Genomic DNA, 14,483 nt, shown 5'->3' with positions numbered 1-14,483 from the left:
ATGGCAAAAACGTATAGTGAACATAATGGCCTAGAAGTGGAAGCAACCCAAGTGTCCACTGATGGCCCGGAGCCCGGGAAACCGGAGCCCGGGGCACCCCCCTCCGGCCCCCCTCCCGCGCCCTGAGGCTCTGGGGAAGGGAGGCAAGCGGGAAGTGTGCGCAGAGTTCCGCGGGGCCCCGCAAGAGGAGGCAGGCGCAGAGTTCGCCCCTGCGCTGCGGACCGGAGAACGCTCGAAGCCCTGCCTGGGGGTTCACCGGGAGGGCAGGTGTGGAGTCAGCGCCGGCGGCGGCCGCCGACACCTCGGGCCTGGCGAACAGGGCACGCCACAGCACGGTGCAGCTGTCCCCATGCGCGTCCCTACAGCGCTTGGCACCCATGCGCTCCACTGCAGCCCGCCGGGCCCGGCCCCGGCCCCCTGCCCTAGCACTGCCCCACGCGGGCTGTGAGTCCCTGTTCCACTTCTCCTTCAGCGACGAGGACACCTGTTGGCACCCTCCAGGCAGATCTGTCAGGTGGGTGGCCCGCAGCCAGTCCCCTCCTTTTCCACCAGAGGGCTCTGGCTGCGCTGGTGGGGTAGCCCAGTTTGTCTTGGGGAGTCTCCAAAGTGGTTTTCAGGGTCTGCCTTCAGCCCCACCCCTTTCCCTGGCCCTACAGATCTGGGTGCTGCCGAGGGCTTCCTGCAGGTGGTGGCTTAAAAAATGGGTGAGGGGTCCTGCCCCTTTTCTGCCTACCCAAGATAGGATCCCTTCACCTTCTTGGTGCCCCTAAACCTGGGCTTCTGGCACTCACCATGGCAGCAAGTATGGGTGTCCAAGGTCACCTGGGCTCCACTCCCTGGCCACTAGCCTCCAGCCAGATCCTTCCAGCCTTACCCTTCCTCCCTCCTTGCTGGGGTTGCCAGGCTGAAAACCAAGCTGGGGTGGGGGTGGGGAGAAGGTTCCTGCTAGAACTCCTGTGGGGGTGAGTAGTTAGGATCCCCTGCCCTGGACAGTGCTGGGGCAGAGAAGTGGCATTTAGGGTCTCAGAGTTCTTAGGATACTCCAGCCATGTTCTTGGTCCTCTCTACCAACTCCTTCAGACACCTGGACACACACATGCTCCCCAACATGGATATACACACTCCACATACACAGCCACACGTGACACGAACACACCCACGCACAGGGCACTTGGGGTCACCCGATGTTTACTGTGCTAGGCATGGGTCTCCTGGCTGGTGGGGACACAAAGAGAACCCCACAGTTGACCCATGGCCACAGTGACACACAGACCACGGTAACTCCAGCCTCACACAGTCTTGTGTACACCGCACTGCCTGCGGGAGCACACTCTCACCGCAGCACACACCAGGCTGGATTCTGCCTGCACTCAGCACACCTGATACCCACTCAGGAGTCAGGGACAGTCACAGTGTGTGTGCAGCACACAGGTACACCCTCACAGAGTCACAAAGACACACAGATCCATGCAGGCACTGTGAACAGACCCCACTCACACACACACACACACACACACGCACACGTACAAATCCACGCAGATACCTCTGTGAACACAGGTGCTCCTGAACACCCGCCTCCGACTCACACTTGCACGGACCCTTCTCGTACACCCAACCCCACTAACAGCCGTGTCACCTGGCACCACACGCCTGCTTGGCAGACACACACCAGTGCCTGCCCTCAACCTCTATGTGACCTTCACAAAGCAAATGCCAGGCCTTTCCATAAAGGCTGCCTAGCACCTCCTACAAAGGAGTCGGATAGAGTGGGGCAGAGCCTGGGGAGACATCAGGCCCGCTCCGGGGAGATGCACATGCGGTGATTTAGCGTGCAGCTTTGTAGCCCAGCTGCCCAGATTCGAATCCTTGCTCTACCGCCATCCAAGTTATTCATCCTCTCTGCTTCAGCTTCTCTCTGGAAAGTGGAGATGAGTGTGTGTGCCCAGCACAGTGCCTAGTGTGTGGCACCTAAGAGCAGTTGGCTACTTTCATTGTCCTTATGATTTTTACCAACTGGGGCATGTCCCCTTTCTTTGCCACTCCCCACCCCCGCCCCAGCTTGTTTGTTTCTCATTGACCCCTGCAGCAGAACTCTCTGAAGCCTGGATCTGCCCCTGGACTGCACAGTCCTCCAGAGGCCCAATTTGATGCTCAGAAGCCCAGGTGGACAGGGCTAGAGGCCCCAGAGGAGTAGAGGCAGTAGCAATGTCGCCTGAGAATGCCGTAGTCAGCCTGCCTGGGGAGAGCCTTGGGCCCATCCTTTTCCTTCTGATGGAGTGTCTGGGCATTTGGCTGTGATGTCAGGGCCTCCTGGATGCCCTTGTCTCTGGTTTGTGACTTTGGGTCCATTGGGACATCTCTGGTACAGCCTCTAGCCTCATTTTGGGTCACCCTGAGCAGCTGCAGGCCAGGGAAGGGTGACACCCCACTGCCTGGGGATCTGATTCTGGGGAGTAGCTGAGACCCCTCATTCTCAGGCTGCAGTTCAACAGGCTGAATCCCCTTCCCTCTGCCCTTCCACAGCCCAGGGGATGTAGCTCCTGGAAGCACAAACAGCAGGGCCTCAGAGAGCCTCTTCCCATCCTGGCCTCTGGGCTCCTGCTTGCAGTGAGCTGAGTCCCCTGGGGTTTTAGTAAGCTGCCTGAGATGATAGTTGGATGCTCTCGGGGGGCTTGGGTCTCACCTTCTCTAAACTGCACTTCAGTTCTTGGGGCAGGGGAGGGGTCCTACCTACATAGGTACGGCTCACTCCCGTTCCCAGTGGCACTCAGCAGAGCCAAAAAGAAAATCCAGGCTGGGCCTTGGGAGACAGGACATGGTTCTCAGGTATGGAGGCCGCCAACCCCTCCCAGCCCCTTTGTGCCTCAGTCTCCTCATTTTACAGGGATGTTAAAGGAACCCAACTCACAGAGTTGGGGGAGACATAACTAGATTCATGTGCATAAAGCACCTCGATAATGCCAGGCCCACAATGAGTACTCAGTAAGTGTCTCGTTACTACATGCCCAAAGGGTCTGACCTGGAGCCCCATACACAGCAGGAGCTCAGTGCACGGGCATCAGCATCAAAGGCCCAAGCTTGTGATGAAGTATTCTATCATAAGGTGTGTTTTTAAAATTTATTTAAAAGATTAACGTATATTAAATGTGCCCTTTTTAGTATACATCTATACGAAGTTTGTTTTATTGTGGTAAAATATAAATACCATAAAATTTCCCATTTTAACCATTTTTGAGTGTACAGTTCAGTGTCATTAAGTACACTCACATTGTTGTGCACCCATCACCACCATCTGTCTTCAGAACTTTTTCATATTCCCCAAATAAAACTCTGTCCATTAAATACTAACTCCCCATGCCCCTCCCCCAGCCCCTGGCAGCCACCATTCATTCTACCTTCTGTCTCTATGAATCTGACTCTCCTAGGGACCTCATGTAAGTGGAATTGCACGATATTTGTTCTTTTGTGTTTGGCTTATGTCATTTAGCATGTTTTCAAGGTTCATCCATGTTGTAGCATGTGTCAAAATTTCTTTTTAAGGCAGAATAATATTAATTTGTCTGTGTGTGTGTGTGTGTGTGTGTGTGTGTGATTTTTCTCCATCCATTCATCCGTTGATGGACAGGAGTTGTTTCCACCTTTTGGCTATATTGTGAATAATGCTGCTATGAACATTGGTGTACAAATGACTGTGTGAGTCCCTGCTTTCACTTTTAGAAGTAGAATTGCTGGATCACATAGTAATTCTATACTTAAATTTTTGAGGAGCTGCCAAACCGTTTTCCACATTGCCTGCACCATTTTTACATTCCCACCAATAACGCACAAGTATTCCAATCTCTCCACATCCTTACCAACCCTTGTTATTTTCATTTTTTAAATAATAGCCCTCCCTCACACCTGTTAGAATAGCTGTTATCAAAAAGAAAAGAAATAACAGGTGTTGGCAAGGATATGGAGAAAAGGGACCCCTTGTACACTGTTGGTTGGAATGCAAACTGATGTAGCTACTATGGAAAACAGTATGGAGGGTCCTCAAAATTTAAGGATGACCCAGCAACCCCTCTGGGTGTCTATCTACCCAAAAAGTTTGATAACATTTACTCATAAAGATATAAATACCTCTATGTTCATTGCAACATTATTTACAGTGGCCAGGACATGGAAACAACCAAAGTGTCCTTCGATAGATGATTGGATAAAGACGACGTGGTACATATATACAATGGAATATGACTCAACCATAAGAACAGATGAAATACCGCCATTTGTGACAACATGGGTAGATCTTGAGAATATCACACTAAGCAAATAAGTCACAGATGGAAAAGGTCGAGAACCATATGATTTCACTCACATGTGGAATATAAAACTGAAAGTAACAAACAAACAAAAACTCATAGACACAGATTAACAGTTTAGTGGTTACCAGAAGGAAAGGAGAGGGAGGGAGGTAGATAAGGGTAAAGAGGGTCAAGTATATGGTGAGGGAAGGAGATTTGACTTTGGGTGGCGAACACACAATGCCATATACAGATGATGTATTATAGAATTGTACACTTGAAACCTATATAATTTTATTAACCAATGTCACCCCCAATAAACCTGGTATAAACAAACAAACAAATAATAATAGGGTATGCAGCGGTATGGCACTGTGGTTGATTTGCCTTTCCCTAATGGCTAATGGGGTTGACCATCTTATCATGTGCTTATCGTTCGTCTGTATATCTTCTTTGGAGAAATGTGTAAGTCCTTTGCCCACTTTTTAATTGGTTTGTTTGATTTTTGTTGCTGTCATTAAGTTTTAGTTCTTTATATATTCTAGATATAAATCCTTTTTCAGATATGCGATTTGCAAAAATTTTCTCCCATTTTGTGGATTGCCTTTTCACTCTTAATTGTATTCTTTGAGACACAAAAGTTTTTAATTTTGATGAAGTCCAATTTATTTTTTATTTTGTTGCTTGTGCTTTTGGTATCATCCAAGAAATCACTGCCAAATCCAATGTTGTGAAACTTCTAAAAGTTTTATAGTTTTAGCTCTTATGTTTAGGTATTTGATCCATTTGGGGTTTCTTTTTGTAATTGGTGTGAGATAAGGATCCAACATCATTCTTTGGTATGTTCGTAACCAGTTTTCGGCATGATTTGTTGAAAAGACAGTCCTTTTCCCATTAAATGGTCTTGGCACACTTGTCAAAAATCATTTGACTATATATGTTAGGTTTTATTTCTAGGCTCTCTGTTTAATTCCATTGGTCTATATGTCTGCCTATGCACTACCACACTGTTTTGGTTACTGTACCTTTGTTGTAAGTTTTGAAATCAGGAAGTGTGAGTCTTCCAACTTTGTTTTTCTTTTTAAAGATTACTTTAGCTATTCAGAGTCCCTATAGATTCCATGTGAATTCTAGGATGGACTTTTTTTTTTTTAATTATTTCTGCAAAGAATATTGTTGGATTTTGATAGGGATTGCATTGAATCCGTAGATCGTTTTGGGGTAGTGTTGACATCTTCACCTTAAGTCTTCCAATCAATGAATATGAGTGTCGTTACATTTATTTGTGTCTTCTTTAATTTCTTTCAGCAATATTTTGTACTTTTCAGTGTACAAGGCTTTTGCCTCTTTGGTTAAGTTTATTCCTAAGTATCTTATTTATTTTGATGTTATTGTATGTGGAATTGTTTTTGTAATACCCTTTTTGGATTGTTCGCTGTTAGTGTATAGAAAAGCAACTAATTCTTCTGTGTTAATTTTGTATCCTGCAACTTTGCTAAATTCAATTATTAGTCAGTTCCATGAGTTTTGACACATGTAAAATCATCACTGGCTTCTTTCTCTTAGCCTTCCTCCTCGGGTTAGATAATTTACTAAATTTACTAAAAACTCAGGAAAAGTTTACAAACTAGGTTACTGGTTTATTATAAAAGATATAACTCAAGAATAGCCAAAGAGAAGAGGTGTATGTGGGGGAGGGACATGGAGCTTCCTGGCCTCTCCTCTTCCATGTGCCACTCTCCCGCTCCTCGATGTGCTCACCAACCCAGCAGCTCTCTGAACCCTGTCCTTGAGGGATTTGGGGGGGATGTTTTGTTCTGATTAGGTAATTGGCCATTCCATTGGTGATTAACTCAACCTCCAGCCTCTCTAGACCTGGAGGTCTGGGAGCGGGGTTGAAAGTTACAGTCTTCTAAAGTTACATGGTTGTCTCCCCTGGCAAGCGGCACCCCCATCCCGAGACTATCTGGGAGTGCCTAGCAGACAGTCATCTCCTAAGCTTACAAAAAAACACCTTTCACTTCTGAGATTCCCAGGGTTTTATGAACTGTATGCTAGGAAAACAGGGCAGAGACCAAATGTGTGTGTGTGTGTGTGTGTGTGTGTGTGTGTGTGTGTGTGTGTGTGTATGTTTTCTTTTCTTATTGCCAAATAGCATTGCATGGTGTGGATCTGCCACAATTTCCCCGTTCACCCATTGGTGCGCGTTTGGTTTAGTTGTTTCCAGTATTTGGTGATTATGAACAGAGCTTCTATAAACATTGGTCTGCAGGTTTTGAGTGGACGTATATTTTCATTCATCTTGGGTTAATACATAAAAGTGGATTTGTTGAATCGTACAGTAAGTATGCATTTATTTGCATAAGAAACTGACCAACTCTCTTCTAGAGTAGCTGTACCACTTGGTATTTCCAGCAGCAGCGAATGAGGACTCCAGCTGCTCTGAATCCTTGCCACCACTTGTTATTATTGTCAGTTTTTATTTGTTTCTTTGTTTTAGCCATCCCAGTAGGTATGAAGTGATAGTTCATGGTTTTAATTTGCATTTCCCTAAGGACAAATGATGTTTCCTGTGCTTATTTGCCATGTAGATATCTTCTCTGGCGAACTGTCCAAACTTATGCTCATTTTTTAATTGGGTTGTTTGTCTTCTTGTTATTGAGTTCTGGGAGTTCATTATATATTCTGGATCCAAGTTCTTTGTCATGTATTTTCTCCCTGTCCATAGCTTGTCTTTTTATTCTCTTGATAGTGTCTTTTTTTTTTTAGAGTGTAAGTTTTCATAGTATTTTTTAAAGTTTTTTGAAGTTTGTTTTTAAAAGAAGTTTAAATTTTTGACTACGTAAAATTTCAGGTTTCTTTCCTAAAATTGGTCTGTCTGGTTACTCAGGGCCCCAGCCCTACTCTGCTTTTAGTGTCGGCTGCCTGGCTCCCTGGAACATTTTTTCTAAGGGGAGGAATATGCTCTGATGGGGTCAGGTAGGCAGAGGACAGAAGTTAACATTTTGGTCTCAGGAGTCACAAGACTTGGGTTCAAATTCTGACCCCACCATGGTCTTGCTGTGTGACCCAGAGCTGATCATTCTCCTCTCTGTACCTGTTTCTTCATCTGTAAAATAGAGTTAATGCAGTTCACTCCGCATTCCCCCTCCCCAGAACTAGCCTAGAAAAAAAAACTCATTTTTTTCCCTCAGTTTATGGAAGCTGGTATCACTGTCCTGGCGATTTCAAACTTATTTCTTAGCAGAGCGACTATTCAAATATAATCTTATGCTGACTCGCAATAGGTAGACCAGGAAGGGGAGAATTCCGTTTCCTCTCGCTACTTCCTTGTACCCCCAGAGCACAGCCTGAAGTCTGCTCGCCAGTCTAATCTCCTCACTTTAACAATGGAGTAACAGACCAGAGAGGGCAGCGGCCTTCCCAAGGCCAAATAGCACATTGCGGACACACAATTCCTGCTCTCATCCTCAGTTCTCCATAGTGACTGTCCTGCTGAGTCCATTCCCTAGGTGGCTTATGTGGGGCTGGTTGACTTAGAATTACCAATGTTTTTTGAGCTCTGTGCAGGGCATTGTTTTCAGCGTTTAACCCCTGTTAATACTGGTCACCTGGAGGCGGTGGTTGTCCTCATTTTGGAAGTGGCATAGCCATCATCTCCCTGCCTCATCCTGAGAGTCTTGGTCTTGCCAGGGCCCGCAGGCTGGGACTCCACTGTCTCCCCTCTCTGCAGCTCTATCTCTGTCCTAGTCTGTCTGTATCTCCATTCCAGCCACATCAGCTTCCTTGCTGGCCCTCAAACAAAAATTAAATCCTGCCCCAGGGTCTTTGCACTTGCTGTTCCCTCACCTTTGAGTGCTTTCCACCACCTCTTGACCCGTGGCCTGCTCCTTCTCATCTTTGAGGTCCTGCTCAGATGTCACCTCCTCAGACAGGCCTTTTTTAACCACAGCAGCTAAAATCATCTCTCCAGTAACTTGCCAGTCATCTACCTAGTTTTAATTCTCTGCATGGCACAATCCAGTTCATGTATTCATTCATTCATTCATTCACTCATTCATTTTATGATTCATCCAATAAACACTTATTGACTACCCTCTATGTGCCAGGCCATGATCTTGGCTCAAGGGATACCAAGGGGTATAGCAGTGAACAAAGCAGACAAAAATCCCTGATATTCAGCACTTAGTTTGGGAAGGGAAAACAAATAATAAAGAAGTAAAACATAGAATATGTCAAGTAAGTAGAGTTTTTTTTAAGGAAGAGAAATAAGAAATATTAGGCCAGGGGTTGGAATTTTAGATGGGTTAGTCAAGGGAGGCCTCCCTGAGGAGGCAACATTTGAGCTGAGGCTTGAAGGAGGTGAAAGAGGATCCATTAGAGATCTGGGCAGGGGAAACAGCCTGTGCAAAGGCCCTGGGGCAGGACCGTATCTGGAATGTTTAGAGAATAGTGAGGAGGCATTGTAGCTGGAGCAGAGTGAATGAGGGGCGGAGTGGGAAGTCACAGGGCAAGGAGCCCTGTGGCCCATAGTGAGGACTTTGGCTTTTGCTCTGAGTGAGCTAGGGACCTTAGAAGGTTCTGCGCAGTAGAGGGATGTGACCTGACTCAGGTGTTCACAGGCTCCCTCTGTCTGCTTAAGAGGGGAACAGACTGAGGAGCAAAAACAGGAGGCAGGGACCAGGGCCGAGGTGAATGCACTGATCCAGGCAAATGATGAGCGGGGCTGGCCAGGGAGGAGTGAGAAGTAGACAGATCCTGAATAGATTTGGGAAGCAAGCCTGATTTTAGGTGCAAAGAGAAGAGTAGAGCCAAGGAGGATCTCACAACTTTTGGGGTGTACATTGTCGCTAGTTAACCTGTTTATAGTCTAGCCTTCCCCATGTCATCTCCGTGAAGGGAAGATCATGGTCTGTCTTGGTCACTGCTGTGTCTCCAACACCTGCAACAGGGCCTGGCTCACAAAGGCTCTCAGTAACTGACCTCTGCAAGTCTTTGTCTCCAATCTCTTTTGAGGTGCGTGTCTTTCTTTAATGTCCTCTATCTGCCGCCCATCTCTGCCAGGAATTCCCTCGGGCCCCTTGTTCCTCTTAACCTCCCTGATGCCCTCTCAGCCCCCATAACCCCTGTTTCTGCCTACCCCTGCAGCTTCGAGGCAGAGAATGGGCCTACACCCTCGCCCGGCCGCAGCCCCCTGGACTCGCAGGCGAGCCCGGGCCTTGTGCTGCATGCTGGGGCGGCCACCAGCCAGCGCCGTGAATCTTTCCTCTACCGCTCAGACAGCGACTATGACATGTCACCCAAGACCATGTCCCGGAACTCGTCAGTCACCAGCGAGGCGTGAGCATCCCCTAATCCCACCTGCTACCTCTTCCGGGCCTGGCCCTACCACAAGCTGCCCTTCCCAGCAGGAGGTGGGGCACTGTCCAGGCCCCCAGACCTGTCCTCCCCAGTGAAGGGTAAACAGCCCCCTTCTGCCATCAAGAGCTCGGTCCCTTTATAGCAAGTCTACCCAGAGAGTGCCCACCCTATCTCTGCTCCCCCCCAGCTACACTGAGCCCTTCCCTCAGGCCCAGCTTCCACCCATGTCCATATAGTCCCCACCTGCCCAGCGTATCCATGTGCTGTGGGGGTCTGGCCCCACCTCAGCCTGTGTCTCCAGCAAGGAGGGAGCATCCTCGCTTGAGCCCCTCCCTGCCCCTGCTTCCTCCCCGTGTCTGCCTTGGCTGACTCCTCTTCTTTTCCTCCTCCAGCCTTCCCTAAGCCCCCTTATCCTGACCACCTGTTGAGGTGTGAGCCGCCCCAGACCTGCTCAGCCCCCTCCCCTCTTTTGGATCTTCCAGCCCTGCCTTTGGCCATCAAGGCACCCACCTCAGTCCCCTAGGCTCCGCCCCACCCACTGCCCTCACCAGGCCCAGCCCTTGTAGCGCATCTACCACCCCACACACCTGCCTCAGCCCATTTCCTTCAGCACAGGCCCCTGCCGCACGTCTACCTTTGTGAGGAGTAAGTGCCCTCTCCCCTGAGCCCACAGAGCCCCCACTGCCTGCCAGCCTCCCTGGGCCCAGCTCCCGGAGTGTCCACCCTAGGGAGTTGCTTCTCTGGCCCCCAGCTTCTCTCCTCCCAGGTCCTTTGGCATCCTACTGAGAGGCCCTCTGACCTGCCCCTGTCCTTGATTATAGGCACGCCGAGGACCTCATCGTGACTCCATTCGCACAGGTGAGACCCCTCCACTAAAGGAGGGAAGGGGCTCCAATCCTCCTCCACACTTGGGGATGGGGGCCCAGCCCCATCCACCCTGCCCTCACTGCTGCTCCCGGTCCCAGGTGCTGGCCAGTCTCCGGAGCGTCCGCAGCAACTTCTCACTCCTGACCAATGTGCCCATTCCCAGCAACAAGTAAGTCGAGGCTGGGCCCCAACGACCATGATCATGAGGCTAAGCACCCCCAGGTTCCACTCTCAGTTCTGCTGTGTGACTTCAGGCAGGAACTTGTACTTGACCTCTCTGAGTCTCTGTTCAGGCAACAGTTCCCTCTGAGCCAGTAAACCATTGTAATTCAAATTCCTAAGACACAAAAACTTTTATAAATACAGACCGAGGGGTCTGACACAGGGTTGCTGACCACCCATAGCCTCACAACCTCCCCTGCCCTCATGCCAACTTGCCGGGCAAATAGCATCCTGTGGTGCCTCTGTTCCCCCTCCATAAAATGGGGATTTAATAGTGCCTCTGACAGATAGCTGCTATGAGGAATCCAAAGATGATATATAGAACATTGCCCAGCACATCATATGTGCTCACTATATAGCAGTGGTTCTCACTTTGGGTTGGGTGTGGCTGAGAGCTGCTGGTCCCTCGGGAGTGAGGGATCAGAGCCACCTTCAGAAGGTTCAAGGAATAAGGGGGAGGGATGGTCAAGAAGCAGGAACTTTGGAGACACATGACCTGACCCTATAGCTGCTCAGCCATGGTTCATAGGAAGCTGGTTTACCTCCTTGAGCCTCAGTTTCCTTGTCTGTAAACTGGGTTCTTGTGGGGCTCTGTGAGAGGCTATAGGCAGAGTACATGGCAGCATGTCTGGGACACAGTGAGTGATCAGTAGAAGGAATATCCACTATTCATGGAGAAGGGGTGGCAGGGCTCTGGAGGAGCCAGGGCTGGCACTGGAGCCCCATTTCTTTGCAGGCGGTCTCCGCTGAGCGGCCCAGTCCCTGTCTGCAAGGCTACGCTGTCAGGTACCTAAGCCCGGGGGGAGTGGAAGGGGCCCCTCTTACTGCCCTGGTGAGGGTCCCTGGGGTGGTTGGCCCCTGGGGTGGTTAACTCACTCCCCTTTCCTAGCAACCTACTTACCTAGTAGACCTCCATCACCACAGGCTGGGGCCTCTGGGGGTCTGCCTGTGGATCTTCTCAGTCACCTCCCCTGCTGCCCCTTCTCCAGAGGAGACGTGTCAGCAGTTGGCCCGGGAGACATTGGAGGAGCTGGACTGGTGTCTGGAGCAGCTAGAGACCATGCAGACCTACCGCTCAGTCAGTGAGATGGCATCCCACAAGGTATTTGGGCCCGGTGCTGTTGGGGTGGGGCCCATCCTTGGATGGGGTCTATGGGGTGGGATCAATCCCTGGGCCAGGCCAACGCCTGGGCGGCAGCTTCAGGACTTTGTAGCTTCTATAGGTTACGTCTCCCAGGGCCGAGGGAGTCTGGTGTGTGTGAGTGTACGAGTATCTGGCTACATGTCTGTCGGTAGACAACCATCTCTCTTGGGGAGGGGTCCTATGCTTCTATGGTCTATAAGTGTATTATCTGTGGCGGCTGTTGACTTGTTGGCTACGCATTTGCATTGTGAGGTGTGGCTATGTTCTCAGAGGTTCCATCAGGAGGGCTATACAGATGTGTACATGTGGACGGTGTGTGAGTGTGTACAGGTGATTATTTGGGACTGCAAGTGTGTGGGGCTGTACCAGAGGGGTGTACATGTCTGCAGGTGTGAGTTGGTCCAGGTGGGAATGTGAATGTGAATCTCCATGTGTTTGTGACTATGTAGGTATGCTTGCAGGGCTGCTGGGGAGGGTGCAAGACTTCTGTGTACAGCTGTACAGTCTGTGCACTGCACAACTCCAGGGGGCACTATTCAGGAAGCAGGCAGTGCGAATGATGCTTCTGAGAGTTGTGCAGCATGGTGGCAGCCTCTGTGGGAGGATGCCTATCAGGAAATGAGTGTGCAGGTGGGGGTGTTTTTGTTGGAGGGGTCCATACATCTGTGGGTGGAGGTTTGTCTGAGAACATATGTCTGAGGTCGATTGTGTGTTGAGCATCTGAGAATGTGAATGTGTTTCTGAATGTGGATCTACGAGTGTGTGTCTGTGATGTGTGTATTTGTGTGTATATATACCCTTATGGATTTGTCAGGGTACATTTGTGTCTAAGGCTACATGGGTATTTGTGTTTATTTGAAAGTGTGTCTACAAGTGTGTTGAGTATGTGTGTGTCCAGTGTCTTGGTGTTTGTCCCTCAGTGTGTGTCTCCACGTCTGGGTGTGGATCCGTATTTTTGGAAAGGGCATGTCTGAAGGCATTTGTATCTCTGTGTACTCAACTGTATACCTGTAAATTTATTGCACATCAGAGTTGCGGCTGTGTGTGTTGGGGGCGGGGTCTGTGTAGGGTTGAAAGCATTTGAGTATTTGTGTGTATTCAAGTGTATCAAGTGTCTGGTGTGGCAGGTGTGTCTCAGAGTGTTTGTGTGTCTATGAATGTGTGGAACATCTGGATGTGTGTCTTTGTCTCTGAGTGTGTCTGTGGAGCGGGCATATCCCCTTGAGGGGGTGTGTGCCGCCCTGCCCATCCCTAGTAGTCCCACCTGAGTCCTGGCTGAGGTCCGTGGGCTCCAATGCCCCTTTAACGCCCCCCCCACAACCCCCGGCACCAGCTGACATCACATGCAGCCTGCCAGTGCTGCAGTGAGCACGCACACACACACACACACACACACACACACACACACACACAGAGCATACACAGAAAATACGTTTGCCTACTAAAGAATTTCAAGGCCTGGCGGAGGGCCGGGGGCTCCAGTGCCCCTTTAACGCCCCCCCCACAACCCCCGGCACCAGCTGCCATCACATGCAGCCTGCCAGTGCTGCAGTGAGCACGCACACACACACACACACACACACACACACACACACACACACAGAGGCGCATACACAGAGCCAGAGCCTCCAAAGCCACCTCCTGGGACCCTAGCCCTGTCCCCCCATGGGCAGGGGTCCCTGGCCGCCTCCAGCCGCTGTTGTGGAGGGGCCCACAGGGGCCAGGGGCTGGCAGACCATGTAACCAGGGCTGCCACCGGGAGCGCGGAGGGGAAGGGAGCCCCCAGCCCTGCTGGGCCGGCCCAGGCCCCTCCGCGGCTCCCCCTTCCACTGCCCACCCACCCAGCACCCCACCCCCACCTCAGACGGTGGCTGTTGATCCTGGGACTCCCCAAGCCCAGCCTCTGTGTGCGGCAGCCCTGAGCGGGGCCAAGACTCCAAGATGCCCTTGGTGGATTTCTTCTGCGAGACCTGCTCCAAGCCGTGGCTGGTGGGCTGGTGGGACCAGGTAGGGGACCTCGGGGTGGAGAGTGGGCAGCAGACCAGGCTGTGGCCCTCTGACCTCTGACCCCCGGTCTGGACTTATGTGTGCAGCTGTGCACGTGTGTAGCCTGGAAATGAATGCTTACAACTGTGTGTCTGTGTGTGGCCCAGGGCTGGGCGTAGATAGCTGGGGGTCTCTCTCTGGGTGTGACTGTCAGCACACATGTATGTGTCTACAGTGGTGTAGGGCTGCCTGACCATATGTTCGTTTGCCTGGGTCATGGCGTGGCCCTGTCTGAGATCACATGGCTCTGATCGTGGTATGTTGGGCGTGTTTGTGAGCCTAGATCTGCGTGATTTTTCTGGGGCATGTGACCCTGAGTGTCAGTGACCACCTTATTATATAGGCCCCTTGATTTGTGTATCTGGGGCTGTGTAGAACTGTGTAACACAGGAATCTGTGACTCGGTGTGCAGTTTGTGACTTTGTAGGTCCATCTTGTTTGCGTGTGTGCGTGCGTGAGCACGCATGTGTGTCTCTTTATGTGTGCCCAGGGTCTTTGGGCAGCACTGGGAGGAGTGAGCGCCCTGTCCCGGTGTGGGCTATGCGGGCTCATCCTTCCTG

The 14,483-nt window shown here is 50.4% G+C and overlaps 1 protein-coding gene across 5 annotated transcripts in view; it reads left to right on the top strand.

The window, feature by feature from the left end:
- The window catches only part of PDE4A (phosphodiesterase 4A), a 43,497-nt gene that overhangs the window by 18,407 nt on the left and 10,607 nt on the right, over window positions 1-14,483 (top strand). For 3 of the 5 annotated variants that reach the window (XM_015598439.2, XM_015598437.2, XM_025040198.1), the window contains 5 exons: window positions 9,432-9,623; window positions 10,466-10,502; window positions 10,610-10,680; window positions 11,470-11,519; window positions 11,723-11,835. In XM_015598439.2, coding sequence (XP_015453925.1) covers window positions 9,432-9,623; window positions 10,466-10,502; window positions 10,610-10,680; window positions 11,470-11,519; window positions 11,723-11,835 — 463 coding nt within the window. Of the gene's footprint in view, window positions 1-252; window positions 515-9,431; window positions 9,624-10,465; window positions 10,503-10,609; window positions 10,681-11,469; window positions 11,520-11,722; window positions 11,836-13,504; window positions 13,885-14,483 lie in introns of those variants that run through there. The other 2 variants (XM_025040195.1, XM_015598440.2) reach the window with 2 other exon arrangements.

This window comes from Pteropus alecto, unplaced genomic scaffold (genome assembly GCF_000325575.1).
Source record: "Pteropus alecto unplaced genomic scaffold, ASM32557v1 scaffold761, whole genome shotgun sequence".
Taxonomy (NCBI): domain Eukaryota; kingdom Metazoa; phylum Chordata; class Mammalia; order Chiroptera; family Pteropodidae; genus Pteropus; species Pteropus alecto.
This window is presented reverse-complemented; position numbering and strand designations above follow the sequence as displayed.